This window comes from Alexandromys fortis, unplaced genomic scaffold (genome assembly GCF_014885135.2).
Source record: "Alexandromys fortis isolate MF-2015 unplaced genomic scaffold, M_Fortis_MF-2015_v1.1 scaffold_71, whole genome shotgun sequence".
Classification (NCBI taxonomy): domain Eukaryota; kingdom Metazoa; phylum Chordata; class Mammalia; order Rodentia; family Cricetidae; genus Alexandromys; species Alexandromys fortis.
The window spans coordinates 7517742-7537357 of NW_026067954.1; the positions used below are offsets into that span (position 1 = coordinate 7517742).

A 19616-nucleotide genomic window follows, 5' to 3' on the forward strand; every position below is an offset into this window, starting at 1 on the left:
CAAAGGATCATCAACCTGTCAGTGAGAATGCTATAAAGAAACCTACAGCAGAGTAATGGCAGAAAAACAAAAGCTTTTCTAGGGAGAGGACTGTAGAATAACTCTGATGGGACTGAACTGAACTCAAATGAAGTAAGAGAACAGACTATTGTGGAACTGGGGAGAACATCCTCAGCAAATGAGACACAGTGGTCAAAAACCTTGCCACGGAAGGGCACACAGTCTCTCCACAGAGCAATGGGGGGCTGTTCAGAGCAAGTGAAGGTGGCAATAAACGACATCAGGCAGGAAATGTAGTCTGTTGGAGGGTACAGCAAAGATTCTACATTGCAGTCTATATCAGGTCTTTCCACAACTTTAAAAAGCGTGGGAATCATATAAATACAGCACTAAAAATGTTAAAAATACGAAAAGAGCATTGTTACATGTTTTCTACCAGGAACATTATGTGAATTAAGGAAATGAAGAGGAAAAAATATATATACATACATATAATAATATATGTGTGAGTCCCCAATGACTCATGTCCTCCATTATACTACCATAAAACATTTATTATATACTTAGGCATAAACTTACAAAGTATGCAGAAGAACTGTAGAAAGAAAACACTTTAAATCAATTATGAAAGAAAGACAATAACTAAATAAATTGGAGTTTTGCCCATGCTTATGAATAAAAGGCAGTATTTTCAAGATATGAACTCTTACAAAATTGGTCTATAGAATCAATGCAACCAAAATCCCAGAACATTGTTTCCTGTATTTCAATAAGCTGACTAATACCCACATGAAAAAGAAAAAGCCAGAATAGTAAGCGTATTCTTGAAAGAGAAAGGCAAAGTTGGAGGATGAATACTTGTAGTCAGAAGTCACTTGTTCGTTCCCGGCCACTCATACCCGAAATAATCGCATAGAAACTGCATTAATTAAAACACTGCTTGGCCTATTAGCTTAAGCATATTTCTAGCTAGCTCTTACATCTGGAATTAACTCATTTCTATTATTTTATATTTTACCATGAGGCTCATGGCTTGCCGGTACTGGTGCATGGGCATCTTTCTCCTCCAGCGGCTGCCTGTTGTCTCCCTGACTGCCTACTGTCTGACTCTCCTCTATCCACTCGGATTCCCTCCTTGACCTATTCTGTGCTGCAACAGGTCCAAAGCAGCTTCTTTATTAACCAATGGTAATAAAATGTATTATTCATAGCATGCAGAGGGGAATTCCAGATCAGATACTATTTGGTTTCATAATGTGGCTGTAAAGCTGCAGCCCTGAAGCCAGGTTAACATTAGTGAAAGCATGGACACAGCTACAGAACAGTTGTTCCAGAAATAGACCCACAAAATAACATCAACTGATCTTTAACAAAGAACCAAAGACATTCAAATTAAGTAAGGGAGGTATTTTCAACACATATTATTAGAACAATTAGACAATGGAATGCATTAAAAATGTAAATTGAGGTAAGTCTTAACATCCTTTACAAAATGTAACTCAAACAGATCACAGACCTAAATATAAAATGCCAAGTTATAAATATCAGAAAGATAACAGGAGAAAAAATCTATATGCCCTGGGGCTTGACTGTTAGACATGACACCAAAGACATGATACATTTCAGAGACTTGAGAAGGTACAATTAAAAATAAATGTATGTTCTACAAGTTGAGGGTACAGCCTGACGGCAGAATACTTTACCCATATGTGCAAGGTCCTTGGTTCAATCCTTAGCACCATAAGAAACAAACATACAAACAAAAAGGTAGAAATTTATTCTGTAAAATATTAATGGAGTGGAAGGAAGGGAGAAAGAGACAAGGGCACTGACTAGTAAACAGTAGTGAAAGACACGCCTGAGAAAGGGCTGCTGTCACACTTAAGCAGAGTTCTAGACCTCAGCAATAAGAAAACCTAGTTAAACATAGGCTTAAGACCTCAACACACTTCACCAATAATATACACAGATGACAAATGAGCATGCTGTCACACATCACCAGGGAAATACAGACTCAAACAATGTATCACCCTCTCTACTGATGGCCAAAGGCCCCAGCACTGACCATGCTGGAAACAGGTGCCGCCACAGCAGCTTCCAGTCATTTCTAGTGTGGATGCAAATGAAATGGCCACTCCAAAGGACAGTTTGGTGGCTTTGTTTCCTTTTCTGAAATCCTTGTTAAATTAAAATAACTATTTTATATTTTATTCTCTTCTCTATTGTTCTAGGATGGCATGACAGTTTATTAGAACTACAATAAGAAAATATTTTAGAATAGACAATTTAGAGGCATTCATTATCAGAAGTCTGGAGGCTGAAAAACCAAGCCCCAGAGCTGGAAGGTTCACTGTCTGGTGCTAAGTGGGTCTCTGCTCCACAGGTGACACCTCTGTTGCTACTATACACAAAGGCAGTGAACACACAGCACCCCTGCACCTCTTAAAGGGCACTACTGAAGGTTCTCGTCTCATACTTCAGTTTCTAACAAAAGTACTGTTTCACTGGCAAGGTCTATGTATGAAAGCGGGGGGGGGGGGTTCCCATTCAGATACATAGGACAAACTCTGATAGCTCGTTCCTGAAAATCCATTCTCCCCTCTTTCCATCACAACTAAGTTCTTGGAAAACTCTAACCATGTCACTGCTAGTCACTGTGCTAGCTGGCTTCTCATAAATAGCCAAACGACTCAATTTTTCTTGTTTTCAACCTTTAGTGGGTTTTTTGTTTGTTTGTTTTTGTCTATCAAGAAGCCGAAGCAAGCCTTTTCATCCACATGCTTTACTGGAACCGGAGCTACAGTAATGAATCAAACATAAATCTCTACCTTCAAGATGCTAATGTTTTCATTTTCTTATACAATCCATACTTACTGTAACATTCATCTCTGCCCAACTCTTGGATCTATCTAACTGAGAAAAGTCAGATCGGGAACTAAGATAGAGACCACAGAGAAACATTTTACTGGCTTGCTTGACCAGCTTTCTTACACAGCCCAGGTTCCCCAACTTAGGGATGGATGGTACTGACCTCAGCAAACTGAGCACTCCTACATCAATTAACAATACGCCAACAAGCCAATCTGATGGAGGTAATCCCTAATTGAGACTCCATCAGAAAATTGGCAGCTGAAACTAACTAGGAGAATAAGGGGTTGTTTCTGCATTGGCAGATGAAATGGCTCCAGGCCTTTAAAAGACCCAAATGCCACTAAATCTAAATGCTAAGAAGGGTTGATCACTGGATGCAATGACTAGACTCAGCAGACAAAAAGAAGAGGAGGCACAGAGGACTAGAAGGGGAGCCAGCAGCCTCTCTCTGTATCTTCTGATACTTGTCTCATAAGGAAATTGAATGAAAACATTTAGGAACAAAATAACAAAACTCCACTTCACAAACTTGGAGATCATTAATGAATGAGAGTTTGTATCATTCTACCAACAAAAAACTTGACCATCTGAGGTTCTAGATGAGTATGAAAATAGAGATGGGGTGGACAACAAGAAACCAAATGTATCAATTATAGGATCAGTTATAGGAATTAGCATAGCAATTTCATTGATGGAACAGATGGAAATGGATAGTGAATAGAGAACAGTTTTTATTGAGGGAGAGCCCTACACTTTCTACTTAATATTATATGAAAGCCAAAAGAATCCCAAACCAGACCAGCTCATATATTGAATGAAAAACAATATTTCAATATAAGTTAATGGAACTCAAAGGGTTCCAAATTTACTGATACTTTTTCCTCGAGTCATTAGCACTGAGATCAGCTTCCTTAAAAATTAAAATCCTGTAGCAGGAAACAGATACACAAAATTCATTTATTATAAAGACAATCTACATAGAACTCAGCTCCTCACTCATAAAACACAATTTTTAAGTTAAAAATTATAGCTTAATTTAAAAAAAAACTCAAGTATTTTATTGATGATCTCAATATCAGACTGTGGTCAGAGTCACAGGTGTTTGGGAATAAGAAGTGATGGAAGTAGATGAAAAAGCAAAACAGATTTCTTTTTAAAGTATTTAGAGTGTCACAGATGGAAACACTGAAAACACACTTGGGGAAGAAGTGAAAGGTACCATTTTATGTATTCACTCAAATTTCCTTTTGTTAAAAGCCTGCTGTGTATTATTCACCGCCAAAGAGCCAGTCTCATGAGAGTTCACACCTACGAAGCCAGCCTCACGGTTGCTCAGGAAGCTTGGACTAGATCTTTTGCAAGATCCAGCTAAAAACTCTTGGGAATACACCCAAGACACTTCATCCTACTACAGAGACAACAGTTCAACAATGCTAACTGCTGCTCTGTTCAAAGTAGCCAGAAGTTGAAAACAGCATAGATGTTCATCGACAGATGAATGGATTAAAAAATGTGTACATTTACACAATAAAATATTGTTCAGCTGCTAAAAAGTAAAATCTCAGGTAAATGAATAAAGCTAGAAAGAAAACCATTCTGAACGAGGTAGCCCAGACCCAAAAAGACAAATATGATACTTATATGCTTATATGTGGACCTTAGATGTTATGTCTTTGATAAGCAAGCTACAATCCATAGAACCACAAAGATTAGGTATAAAGGAAGGAACAAAAAAGGGAAACAAATAGATAGTTATAGATGGATGGAGGGACTGAATGAGAGGATAAAGTGGGGAGGAGGAATAATAGGAGGAGGACGGAGGAAGACAGGGAGAGATAGCTAAAATTAAGGACCATTTGAGGGGTAGTGTGAAATTCTAATATAGAAGAAGCTTTGTAAAGTATGAAGGCTATCTAAACGAAATTGCCATATAATGGGGAAGATGGAGCCCCAAGTGGATATCTCTTGTCAACAAATGAAACTTCCTGTACCAGAATTAGGTTACATGCAATTGAACTCTTGGCCAAAGGGATCCTTTTGGAACCCCCAAATAACCAAGGCTGTGGCTAAAGCTACGGGTTATTCTGTACTAACTGATGGCAAGGCCCCATTGCTGAAGACAACACTTACACAACTCATTGTACATGGAGAATTGAAACTGGTGCCTACATAGAGCCTTCACCCCTACAGACTAGTGTTTATAGCACTGGGAAGTATTCTACACAACACCAAAGGAAAAAGGTAGGTATCAACCTAGCTACAAACGCTTTGATCTACAAGAGTGACCTGGCTCTAAGATATATTGGCGCAATAGTGGCATAAAACCTGTGGGAATAACCAACCAATATGTAATTTGACATAAGGCCCATTCCATGAGATGGAACCCATTCAGACACTGCTCAAGTGGCTAAGAACCTGAGACAAGATAGGCCAGGGACCTAGGGAAAAAGGAACTACTACTGTAGACTAGAAAAAAAAAAAAAAAAAAAAAAAAAAAAGTAGCAATAAAATGACTCCTAATGACATTCTTCTATAATCAGCAATTATCAAAGAAGCTTCCTCTTGCAGTATGTGAGAAGAAATACAGAGACACAACCAGATAATATTCAGAGTGAAAGAAACACTCTATCCTAATTGGGATTTCTCAAATCCCTCACCTGAGGGCTCAGGGAACTCTGCAGAAGAAGGGACAGAAGAGTGAAAGAGCCAGAGGGATGGAAGATACCAGGGAAACAAAACCTTATACATACAGCAGGATTGACACGCACGAACTCACAGACTGCGGCAGCATGCAAAGGGCCTGCACAGGTCTGTACCAGATGGGGTCCCTGTGATGCAAAGAGAAGTGGATACATGTCCCAAACCTAATCCAGAAGCTATCTCCAACAGATAACCACTTGTAAATGAAAAATTAGTTCTATCCAATAGACTCACGCTGGAATACATACTACTCTTGAGGGCAGTACTAATGCTCAGCAGTAGATGTCCAACACAAAAACTCAATGGCATCTTTGGGGAACTTTTTGTCTCATAATGTTCTGTCAGGGCTTTGTGTGTATGTGTGTGTGTGTGTGTCTGTCTGTCTTACAGTTTCCCTGAGTATTTACTATGGCTTCCTCTTTTGTTTTTTATGGGATTCCTCTGTGGACAAAATTGTGTTTCTTTGGCTCTTTTTCTTCTGTTTGTTTTGTCCTATTCTGGTTTGTTTTTTTTTTGTTTTGTTTTATATTATTTATTATTCTTTAGATATTTGATTTCTAAGGAGAGAAAGAGAATGTGTAGATTCTGATGGGGTAGGATGGGAAGATCTCAAGGATTTGGAACAAGGAAAACCATAATTAGAATACATTGCATGATAAAGTCTATTTTCAGTAAAATAAAAGTAGAGGAAAAAAATAGAGTGCGCTTTAAGGATTTTGCTGTCAAGAGACTGGGTAGAAGAGGGTGGGTAGCATTTAATGACAATTATGGACATGGGAAATAGGCAATGAATGTTATTTATTAAAATAAAATATTAAGTAGCTATCTATATACAGGCTTAGCCTCAAGATTAATGACATTAGTAGTCTAAGCAGAAGATAAATGTGATCACTCAAACAAGCATGAACATGAGGAGAGGAAAGAAACTGAAACATTCAAGGAAGTCAGACTGAGCTCGAGAAGAGAAATGCAGTTCAGTACTAGGGATGATGCTATACTAGAAAAAAAAAAGATTTATTTGGTTTTATAAGACAGTCATGGGAGAATGGCAAAAGTACATGAAGATTGAAAAATACATACAGAGTCAGAAAGATTGATTTAACTATACACTAGTGTCATGAGGTTGGAAAGTCTGCCCTATGTTTCAAAGATCCCTTTTTATCTGTCCACTTAGATACCAACAGCACTTACCACATAATAATTAAATCATTTTAAATTATTTGTTTATAAAACAGACTAAGAATATGCACTGTTACAGAGATGATACTGATAAGATTATATGGAGATTGAGAAAATGTCATCGTTCACTACATACTGCTAAAGGGAATGTTCGTGGGTAGTGACAGTTTCCTCAGCTAACACGATGTGCAGCTAGAATGGAGATCAGGGGAGAAAAAGAATTACAGAAGCAGAATCTATAGGTCTGTGCTGGGGAAGATGCATGAGTGGGTGAGGCCATTTGCCAAATCAGCCCTAAATAGTGTAGTGATTGAGGAAAAATCTGAGTTTTCTTTGAAAATGTGAGTGCAATATCTACCGTCAGTTGCATGGACGTTTATAACCTGAGGGCACACATCAAAAGAGAAATGTTGCCAAACCTCAAAATGAGTGTGTGTGTGTGTGTGTGTGTGTGTATGATCAATAGCACAAAATTAAACCATTGTTCTATATAGAAAATAATCCAGTTAAGAGAAATAATCCAAGATCAATTTTGTGGTGACCAGCACTGTAGGAGCAGAGCTGAGAGAGCCTGCATGACAACTAAACACATTTCTAACACAGTTCCACGGCTGTCACACCAACCTTCTGCTGGGGAAGACACTTTCAAAAGACAAATGGGCTAAACTCTCAGCCAGAAAGACTTGTGTACTTCCCTGGGAAATGGGTACTCAGAGAGGGAAAATAGAGGTACTGGTATTTAAAGGCCTCAACCTCCTCCAACCTGCACATATGCCTTCCTGCTAAGTATTTCACATCCTCCTAAAAGAGTTTCTGTGCCTTAAGTTTCAGTGAAATAAAGATACACATGGCTCCACTAAGAGACAAAAATGAATATACACAATGCAGATGAGGATGTTAAAATGCTTTGGACTCCCTTTAGTCAGAGCCTAGAAAACCACTGTTTAATAGCTGGTTTTCTGGGGATCACAAGATGCGTTTCTGCATATGCCCTTGATGGAATTAATGAGAAGGTGAGAAAAGCATATGCTTAAACGCCTGGAGGCAGCTATCACAAAGAAGAACATACAGTTTATTAGCACAATTCCAGCACTCGCAGCTCACCGCTTGCTCTAACTAGTCCAGAAATAATATGCATATATAATCAATTCTCTGTAAATGATGTGCATACATCATTAAGAGGATGATACTTTCAACTATATGTTGGTCAAAATAGTGCTAACATTTAGACATCTGCTTTAAAGAGATACACCCCCTTTTACCTGCTTCTACAAACCATAAATGTACACCCTAGTTAACATATTACTGACAGGATGATGAGAATGCTCCTGTCAGATACTGGCCAGCTGGGTGTTTGAGACAAAATGCACAGCCCCAGCTGACTAGTTAGAGGAACTCTGGCGAGGTACAATTACAGAGGCATATGACAAGGCTTCATGCCTGGCTGATTTGAGAACCCATGACATGGCTTTAAACAGCGGTCCTCCGGATCTACGGTCACAAAACAGCAATAAGTCAACTAATACAACTGTGTAGCATCATGATGTATTCCTCTGCTTTGAATATATGAGACCGTCTATGATGTGGTGCCACTCTACTGGGATCCACTCGGGCTTCAAACATGAGGCCTGCCTGCAGCATGCATAAAATCAACTAGCTTGTTGGTTTAGGACTGGCAGAAGTCATCCTGCATACTTGGCAATGTACACATCAAAGAATCCAAGCAAAACCAATGATGTCTTAACTCATTTAAGTTAAAAATGTAAAAATATAAGAATACTAACACTATACCATGCTTCCACAAATGGCAAAGGGCTCATTAAAAAGTACTTAATCATAAAAAAACGATAATTTGTTTACACAACTTAAAACTAATTACAAAGTTTATACCTCTATGAAAAGTATAAATGAGTTTAACTGCAAACAGCGTGTGAAGGAAGTCATCCTCAAGCTGGTCAGCTACCACAGCACAGCATGAAAAACACCAACAACGTCCAAGGTTGACATTCATTTTAATCATGGAAAATTATGATTGATAAAGATAACCAAAGCAAACAAATTTCACAAAGCAACAATAAAATTATTAGTGTTAAGTTGCTTTATCATATATATGTTCTTAATAATAATTCAAATGTTGACCACAGATATAAAATCTAATCAGGAGTTATAAAACACAGATTCATGCATTAATGTCAAGTACAACAAAGTATCTATGGCATATGAAAATTCAAAAATGTAAAATGAACCTAGGCAATTATTATTCTTCCTTTGTGTGTTTTATTGATTTCATTAAACTCTTTTTAAAAATAGTTTTCTTCTAATTTATGTTATGATATAAGACCTTGACCTCAAATGTTACTATGCATGTAATTTATTGCAGTAATATTTATTCAGACTGCATATATAAGAAAATTGTTTAAGATATCAAAGCCATTTCCCCATTTAAGGAGATTGTGAAAGCAAATTTGAAATATGTTTATTTTATTAGCCCCACTGCCCCCAAAGTAAGCCAAACGACAGCTGTAACTTAGAGATGGTACCTCTAGTTTTCATGAGTTGCCATAAACAATTCAGGAAAGCATTCTGAATTTTATTACAATCCATTCCTCTTGTTTGTCTTGTTTTTTCGTTTCTCTGTAGCTTTGGAGCCCATCCTGGAACTAGCTCTGTAGACCAGGTTGGCCTTGAACTCAGAGATGCCTCTGCCTCCCAAGTGCTAGGATTAAAGGCATGTGCCACCATTGCCCAGTTACAAATCACTTCTTAAAATCATAAATCTTGACTGTCAGTAAAGCTGTATGAATAATCACTAAAAATGTATCCAATGCAAATGTCAATCATTTCCTACACATGTGTGCCTCCTTAATCTCAACATCAAACATGGCATATCAAGATAGCTTTCTCAAAAAAAAAAAAAAGCTTTTCTCTCATTTCACATGTGAAGGAAATGCTAAGTTAAAGAAAGGTTACTGCATCATTAAGAGAGGGCAATAAATTAAAACCAAGAAAGATACTAGTATTTTCATAAACCTATATTGGATTTGTTTTGTTTCCCTAAACAGCAGTTTCTCTTCCCTCACATGCTCACTACCAGCTTGACTCCAGTCTGTTTGACTTCCTCCTCCTTAGAGAGGCATTCATTCCATCCACACACACTTTACACAAAACACAAACCAGCCATTCACCTCCCCGACTGTACACACGCATTTTATCTTTTACACATTCCATGGCATAATAGATGCTTATTTGTCCAACTGTTTATATATTTCATACCAGTTAACCGTAAGCACACACGCTGGTCTTGGCTGTCTTACTGATGAGTTTATAGTGCCTAGGAAAGGGCCACACACCAACATTATACACATGAATTACTTCCTAATCTTTGTCATGAGAATGACTCCCATTGGAAATGCTGTAAAATCTTGAAAATTTTTAGGAGGATGAAATGGCAAACTCTGAGTGGAAGAGTAAAACATTAAAACCCCACCCAAATCATTCAGGTGGATTCTTCAACGGCTCTTTAAAACTCGTGAGATAAAATAATTACTGGAGCCAGTCATTAGTACTTATGCTGTGGTATATCGCCTCATATCTATCTTTAAATATCTTTAAAATCATATAATATCTTTAAAATCTAATTATTCTCAAAATAAACATTTTCAATTTGGAAAATAATGAACATAACAATCTTATATACTTGATATCTAGGGTGACAGGTGTGGCCCCATACAAGGAGTCACCACACAAGGAGTCAGGACCTGTTTTGTCTCACACTGTGGCTCTCCAACAGCTTTTTCGTCTTGGGTTGGTGATTTCACTTCTCTGAAAACTCTTGTTTTTTGGGTTATTTTTTGCTTTTTTTTTTATATTTTATGTTTATGAAGTTTTCATGCACGTCTGTGTGTGTACTACATGTGTGCTTTGTGCCCATAGAGGCCAAAAGAGGGCATCAGAGCCCCTAAATCTAATGTTACATACCACTGTAAGCCACCATACAAATGCTAGGACCAAACCCCAACCCTCTGTATGTATAGGAAGTGCTCTAAACCACTGAGCCATCTCTCCAGACCAACAAAATACCTTCCTTATGACTAAACACTAAGTTGAAAACCTGAAGGAATCTTAGAACTCTATCTAGTCTAAAATGCTACAATATTTTAAAAGAATTTTATTCCTATTATAAGAGAATAAAATGTTAAAAGTAGATTTTTATTTTATATGAAGTAAATTTATGAAGAAACAATTTAATATGGTTTTAATATATCACAGATTACTCAAATCATCTAATTTGTTTTACACATTTTGAATCTGAAAATACTTAAATTATACATTTAATAAAGAAAAACAGGAACTCTCGCAAAATACTTCTGAATATTCTTCTATGACTTAAGAACAGTCCTTTCTATTCCTGCCTTTCCCACAGTGATGAAGAGCTTCTAAAAGAACACTGAAGTGACTGCCATAAAACCTGTGATTTATAAAAATGCTACTTTGACTTTTCAGTTATTAGCAGCCTGAAGAGCTCCTCCAAACCAGAATTATTATAGAATATACTTCTAAGCCCCATAAGGCAACAAAGATGAATCTACTATTACCAGGTTAAGAGAGCAGCTATTATCACGGGCCCGCAGTTTCCTTCAAGTAGCTCCAATGGAAAAAGCCACAAGTGAATAATAAAGACCTCATAATAGCTCTCAAGAGTTCTCTGTGTGATGGAGGCACTAAAATGAACTCCAGAGACTTTAAAAAGGGGAGTAGAACACCTCATCTCCTGATAAGGGAAAATAATTAACCTGACTTAATGCATCTGCAAAGGCTTCTATAAATCAGACTTTTATACTTCAAGAGCCAGATTAAAACCATATATTTAAAATATGTAGATATTGTCTTTTAAGTACATGCAGCACAGCTCTAAATCTGCAGCCGTTTTCAGGTCTTTTTGTGAAGCACTCAATATGTGTTAGTCACGGGAGGAAGTGTGAAGACTTACAGTGCTTAATTTGCTCGAGGTAATAATGATGCGTCTCTCGTGCAACATGCTGGCGTACAACCGCAGCATGTTGTTCACGTCCACGGCAACGAAGTACTCTGTCAGGTTTCTCTGCACAAGAGAAAAGAACTGTTTGAGCTACAGTTCACAGGAATATGAGGGAAAATGTTTTATAGGTTTACCAGTTGTAAAGTTCAAAAGAAGATATTATTACAAGTGGCATTCGTTAAAGATAATTAAAAGTGATACTCATGGGCTGCCACATAACATGCCGCATTCTACCATCATCTAAAACATTGCTGTTCTATACAAGTATTTCTCAAACATGAGCACAGGATGGATCCCACACTTCAGTCTCTCTCAGCACACCACCATTTTCCCAGCTCGAGCCAAAGCCTACTTAACTATTATCTTTAGAGCATGTATCCAGGGACCCCAGTTTTAACCAAATACCGCTGGTGATTCACATATATACTGATGTTTGTAAAACTGCTACTCTGGAAAAATATATTTCAATTACTTCAAGTTTATCATTGCCTCTCAGTGCCTAGGCACCCAGTGGAGGAGAGGGTTTATAAATCATCTTTTTTTTCTTATTAAAGAAAATCTCTCTCTTTAGGCTTCCTTTTTGTTACAATAATCAAATATAACTGTGATGCTCTAAATCGATTCCTCAATTTAATACATGTTAGACTTCCACTATAAAACAAAGCAGGACACAAAGAAACAGTATCCAAATGAGGAATTATAAGGCCAAATTCTCCCCCCCCCAGTCCTCTGAGGCCTTGTCAACTGGTCTTCTTTCTCTCCTCCAGTCATAACTGACTCCTCAGCGCCCACCCCCACATGCAATTGGTAAACTGTCAATGTAGAACATATGTGAGCTTCTATTGGCTTAGAAGCATAAATGTGAGCTATATACAATTTGGTTGGATCTTGCATAAAATTGTTTTAAATGCAAAAAAAAAAAAAACAAAAACAAAAAAAACAAAGCAGGGTCAGTGCTACTTAGGACCCATCCTCAGGAATTACTTTCAACTTACTGTTTAAAAAAATAAAAACCTTAAGCATTTTAGAAAGCAAACATTCTAATGCACAGAAAGTATACAGTATGGTGGGCAAACATCTAAAAGGCTGAGTTGGGGTATGGGGGCAAGAATGTAAGAAATCTGCCTGTTCCTTCAACTTGTAAAAGGCAGGGATCTTACAAGACAAGCTGTCAATCACAGCATCTCAAATGAGTAAACTCTGAAGTTTCAGTGAGTGGTATTCAGCCTGGTGGGGAGAGGCTCACTTCCCACTGTCTCTGAAGCTCCCTTTACCTCCCAACTCCACTCCACTACAACATTACCTTCAGAACATGAAACAGAGCTACTTTCGTCATCACAAAAACATCCCGAAGTGGAGGACTGCCCCCCAGCACCCAGCACTGCCAGATGCTTCTATTCTGTTTCTCTCAGCAGGACAATGGGAAGTATGTTAGTGATAACATAAAACTTTATTCTTCTATGTTCTCAGTAGTCGGTGTTTAATGGAATGTTTGCTTCTTTAAATAGTGGGAAATGATAGTCTCTAAAGATGAAACTCAAGCTCTCAAGATAGCTTAGCAGGTAACGGCACTTGCCTTGAAGCCTGACGACCTATTTCAATCACTGGGACCCAGATGGTGGAAGCAGAGGATTAAATCTCATAAGCCGACATCTAACCTACACAAATTCATTCATTCATATTCTCTCCCTATCTCGCCCTCTTTCTGTCAGTCTTCTTCTCCGTCACTCCCCGTCTTCCCCTCTCCCCACTTCTCGATGTGTTAAAAATTAAAAAATAAAATGGAAACTAGTAGTCATTTAGACCTGAGAGCTCGGGTGGTCTATCCTGAGCCATAGTGTACAATCAAGTATGCAAAGTCTTTTGATAGAACTTATCTGAAGAACCCTTTCAGTGGAATTCATGGCATTGGATGTTTACAGAGTGTTAATTTGATAGTCTTGATTGATCAGAAAGTTTACAACTGGGGGCTTGGGAAATGGCCGAACTTGTAAACACTTGCCACACGAGCATGCAGACCTGACTTGAGATCCCCAGTTCCTGTAATCCTAGCACTTGAGAGGTAAGCCAGGTAAAACTTCAGGAAAGACCAGTAAGTTCCAGCGCCACCCTTTCTCACAAAACAAGGTAGAAAATGACAGGACACCACTGCTGACCTCCAGTCTCCTCATGTACTCATGTGTGTGCATACACATTTAGACAATCACATGGCTATCCATACATATGAAAACACAAGGAAAATTTACATTTGTTTTGAGCTATACATTTTTCTCTGTTCCTCCCCCTTCCTCTTCCCTCCCCTTCAACTCTCTCCCATGGTCCCCATGCTCCTAATTTACTTAGGAGATCTTATCTTTTTCTACTTCCCATGTAGATTAGATACATGTATGTCTCTCTTAGGGTCTTCATTGTTGTCTAGGTTCTCTGGGGTTGTGATTTGTACGCTGGTTTTCTTTGCTTTATGTTTAAAAACCACTTATGAGTGAGTACATGTGATAATTGTCTTTCTGAGTCAGGGTTACCTCACTCAATATGATGTTTTCTAGATCCATCCATTTGCCCACAAATTTCAAGATGTCATTATGGGAAATTTACATATTTATAATTGCCAATCACTCACTATTTACGTTTGAGAAAGTAAATGTTATAATGATTTGAAAACTATATGGAAAAATAGTGCACATCTGAAATACATACAAGAATATCTGAAGGAAATCTTCTAGTAATTTTCCATTGATTTGATGGTTTATAACTGATTTATTTTTATGTTCTAAGAGAAGCCGAAGTGGGTATCTTCCTTTTCCTACAGTTATCAAATGGCATGGCAGTACATCCAGCATTTCCACTTATCCATGACAGCTTAGACAGGAAGTACTAACTTGGATAACTCTCAAGAAAAACAAAGGATTTCCGGTATAGCATTATTACTTTTTACAATATCTTCAATTCTAATAAAATGCCTACTGCATTAAATTAAAACCAGGAAGTCAACAACTGAGACACTAAGATTTAAACAAAGCTACAGAGAAGACGTCTAAAACTTAATGATCCATTTACTAAAATAACTATAAAGTGGCACATTTTCCTGCAATCTTTGTTCCCCACTAGGAGAAGCCACACCTCTACACCCCCCTCACATTCAGACAGCCAAACTCAAGAGCTACCCTAGGTGTGGAGGCCCTATCCAAACATCCCAGTGGCAGACATTCTCTTCCCCTCAGCAGCACGGGCATTACAGAAGGAATAGTAGGATAGACACATGGGAAGAAAAGGAGAAGTCACCCTGGTTCCTGACTCTTTCCTAATTTCTCTGCAGAGAAACAGTGGGAACAAAGTTAACATTTTAGAAGAACTCACAGACACTTACACTCTCCGGGATCGTCGGGAGTCCAGTTATGTCAGGGGCAATGAAACAGGAGTGCTAGGCAGCAATAATAAAGCACAAAAGGACAGAAAATTAAAATTTCATATTCCATATAATTTGCAATAAGGATCAAAAAGAACACTGACGGATGAATGTCACAGATGAACAACCTGAACTTGAATGTGAAAGAATCTCACAGGAAATGGCAAATGCAAACAACTGTACTGTCCCATACCAAAAGCAATGATAAATTCAGAGACTCTGAAACTGGACAGAAGCAGAATAAGAATCTAAGTATTAAGACAAAAAAAAAGGATATATTTCCAAAAGACTACACATATAGAAATATACCTATGAACATGTATTTCAAAACATATTTAGGTAGATTAAAAAATAAAAGCATGCTAATTAAGAGTCTGTAAAATCTACTGACTCCTGGGTTTCTGTAATAAATGATAACAAAACTTTTGTAGCAAGTGCATTATTTTAAAAAACAACAATAAAAGTGATCTTTATAAGATTAAAACTTGAAAAATATATTTGCTGTCAGGCAATGGTGGCGCACGCCTTTAATCCAGGAACCTGAAGGCAGAGGCAGGTGGATCTCTATGAGTGCAAGACCAGCCTGGTCTACAAAGCAAGTTCCCGAAGAGCCAGGGCTACACAGAGAAACCCTGTCTCGGGGGGAAGAAAAAGTATTTGCTATCCAAAACTATGAACTTTTTCATATACCAATAGATAAATATTAACTTCCAGAATAAATAAAGCAATATTATGAGATATCTACATGAAAAGGATGAGTCTCTAACCCCCAGTGTCCCCAAAAATGGTCCCCCATTTTATTCACCCAAATCAAAGTGCAATCATCAAACTGCTTTATTTTTATTAATACTTTTATTTTCTATTTATTTTCTGTTCATATTATGCTCCAAAATCATTTTAATATTGTTATTACATAGGAATATATTTAATTTTGTCTTATATCTAAAGATTAGAACAGAAACTTTCAGCATTTCAGTATTTAAACAGAGCTGAACAAGCACGATGCTGATTCACAGTCACAATTTCCCAGGGTGAGGAACAGTAAGTCCCAAGATGACCTGGTGACAAAGAGAAAGGTGACAGGGCCTCGAGCACGGCATGCACGTCAGCATACTGCTGAGAGGGAACATGCAAGCTTGTGTCTATTAAACCCCTTTATTTGGATGTGCTTCACATTATTCCGTTTCATAAAATTAAGAAAAAAGAAAGAAAGTACAAACAGAAAACATTCTAATGATTATTTTTAAATAGTCCATTTTCCAAATAACCAGAGTGAATAAATCAGAAAAAATCAAACAGTGATTTGAGAAGCAGGGTCCTGGTCACTCACCAGCATCAGTGAGGGTTGATCTTTCAGAACTTGCTCACTGGCAATAAATAGCTCTTGGTTCTTATGAGAGAAAAATGAGCATTTTACTTTCAAAGGGAAGCTTACCTGTGTGCTGAGACAAACCCATGTTGCTACATTACACAATGAAAGCACTAGAGTAGCATTCATTCTGCAGGACATTCTACATTCTGACCTGCTAATCTAGTCTGGAAATGTTCTGTACAAAGTTTTGCACTGTGAGTACAAAGGCAGTGGATATTTAATGATTTTTTAGTACAGTTTAAAAAACAAACAAAAATATATACATATTAACCTTTCATAAAATCGGCAATATTTCAGTGATCAATAATCACTTCTAAGACTTCCAATAAAGATTTCCAAGATTATCAATTTTAATCTGTGAGATAAAATTATCTCCAAGTCTAGTTCAGTACAACTGCTCTAGTTTTCAAACTGCCAATCAGTAATGGATAGGACTAGGTGCACAGTAATCTGTTGTTGACTACAAAATAAATTATTATTGAACTTCATACAAAAGCAATAAATGGATTTTACTAGTATATCAGATAACTATACCTTGAAAGCAGCATCATAAGATTTGAAAGCTATTATAGACTATCAATTCAAAACGATCCAACAGGTATATAGAAAGGTTTTCACATCACCAAGCACAAGAGAAATGCAAATAAAATCTCCAATATGCTACTTCACTTCTGCTGTAGAATAACCCCTCTGTATGCTGTGAATATGTTTTATTACCATTGGTCAAAAAAGAAGCTGAATCGGCCATTAGCCAGGCAGAACAGAACCAAGCAGGAAATCCAAGCAAAGATAAGGGAGAAGAAAGGTGGAGTCAGAGAGAAGCCAGCAGCAGCTGGAGAAGCAAGATGTGAGGTAGCAAGCCATGAGCGTCATGGTAAAATATAAACTAATAGAAAGGGGTTAATTTAGTTGTAACAGCTAGTTAATAATAAGCCTGAACTAATAAACCAAACCGTTTGTAATTAATATTAAGCCTCTGAGTGATAATTTTAAAAGGGCCTCAAGATCAGGCAGGACAGAAGAAGCCTCTGTTTACACACTCCAGTTCGACAAATATGATCAAGTAGGTGAAAAGTAGAAAGTAGAAAGCACCAAGGCAGCTGTAAAGAGAACACCAATACATCGCTGGTGGAAATGAAATAAGAGAAACAAAATGGAAGCGTCTCCAAAAGGTAAAAATAAAATTATCCTACTGAAGCAGCAACCCCACTTGGTGTGCACTTGAAAAAAAGGACACGAGTGAATCTGTATAATATGTTCACTGCAGAGGCATTGCCCCCTTGTTCATGGAAACACTGCTCACAATAGCCAGGAAATGGAATCGACCTTGCATTTCACCAATACACATACATTCTAAAGGTAATTTTATTTATACCCATGCACAAACATGGCAACTACTATCTAGCTATTAAAGTGAAATTTTGTCATTTGTGATAATATGGTTAAATTGGAGAATGTTACACTAAATAAAGCAATTAAAAAAGACACATGATTCCACTCATATATGCAATAAAAAACTTGAGCTCATAGAATCAGAGAGATATCATAGCATACTCCATCAACAAATACAGTTATTCTATTAAAAATAAAATAAAAGCTTGGAGCACAGCTCAGTGGTAGATGGCAGGGCCATGGGTACCATATCAAAACAAAACAAAAACAAAAACAAACAAAAAAAAGACTAAATAAATAAGACCTGAATGCAGTACATTTTGTGAAGATTTATTTAAATTCATATGATGATGTGTGTTTGTGTATATATACACATGTGTGAGGGTGCCTGTGGAGTTCAAAAGAGGGCAGCAGCAAATCCCCTGGTACCAGAGTTACAGGCAGCTGTGAGGCACTGACTTGGATGCTGGGTATGAAACTAATCCTCTACAAAAGGGCCTCTACCTGCTGAGCCATCTCTCCAACTCCAGTGTACATTTTTACTGCTTAATAATACCTTACAACACCTGCTTCCATTATTTATTAAGTATGTATATTTTAATTGAGCACATAAATCTTGAACTAAGTATTTGTATTGCTTTATAAATATAATAGTTTTTTTAAAAAAAAATATGTCTTGTTTTCATAAAATCTAGGCCTCTTTTGATGTCTTCCATTTCTCCTACCTCTCTACTACATGCCGACTAACCATGACAGTCTCTGCATTATTTGGAATTCAATGACCTGTGAGTCTTGAGTTCCTCCTTACCTGGACTTTTCTCTAGTTCTCACCTGATTTCTTTTCTTTTTCATAATAGTCTGTCTGGGGGAGCAGATCAGACCTTTTCCTTCATGCTCCCAAGAAACTATTAGATAGCAACAGCTATGCCTGCTGAAGACTTCTCAATTTGAATTCAAAATTCCATGTTCTCCTGGGCTTTTCATTCTATAGTTTCCAGTGAAAATTTGATTCTATTCTAAACAGAAACAGGGCAGCTTCTAAAGTCAGCCAAACTCCAAACAGGCTTTGGAGTAAAAAGAAAGGATGTGTTCTTTTAAGATTCTAACCAAAACAGTAAGAACAGAGTGTGCTGGGGAATATTATTTTCAGGTGTGTGACTTTTGTGTATGCTGCATTTGTTTAACTCTGTGAAGCTGGGATTCTTTGCTGTCTAAAACACCTGATGTCCACTAAAGAGATGAACTGCCAATAGTGAGGCGGGAACAAGGATAGGTAAGGCTGGCAGGCAGAGTGTAAACAGAAGGAAACCGATGACCAAGAGAACAGGAGAGGAGCACATCAGAGGTCAGCTACCCAGCCAGTCACAGAGAAAGAGAGAGAGAGAGAGAAGAGAAGAGAAGAGAAGAGAAGAGAAGAGAAGAGAAGAGAAGAGAAGAGAAGAGAAGAGAAGAGAAGAGATATAGAAATAGGGAAAGATGGGCGGTGGTGGCACACACCTTTAATCCCAGCACTTGGAAGGCAGAGGCAGGTGAATCTCTGTGAGTACGAGGCCAGCCTGGTCTACCTGTGTCAAAAAAAACAAACAAACAAAAAAACCCAGAGGCAAAAGGTAGTCAGGATAATTTAAGATAAGAAAAGCTAGCAAGACACAAGCCAA

General features: G+C 37.7%; 1 protein-coding gene across 2 annotated transcripts in view; it reads right to left on the reverse strand.

Moving 5' to 3' along the window:
* The window catches only part of Dennd1b (DENN domain containing 1B), a 210918-nt gene that overhangs the window by 101655 nt on the left and 89647 nt on the right, over positions 1–19616 (reverse strand). The window contains exons 8-10 of one of the 2 annotated variants that reach the window (XM_050151642.1): positions 16525–16584; positions 15156–15209; positions 11741–11851 (exon numbers count right to left, since the gene is read on the reverse strand). In XM_050151642.1, the coding sequence (XP_050007599.1) occupies positions 11741–11851; positions 15156–15209; positions 16525–16584 (225 nt within the window). The remainder of the gene's footprint in view (positions 1–11740; positions 11852–15155; positions 15210–16524; positions 16585–19616) is intronic. The other variant, XM_050151643.1, reaches the window with a different exon arrangement.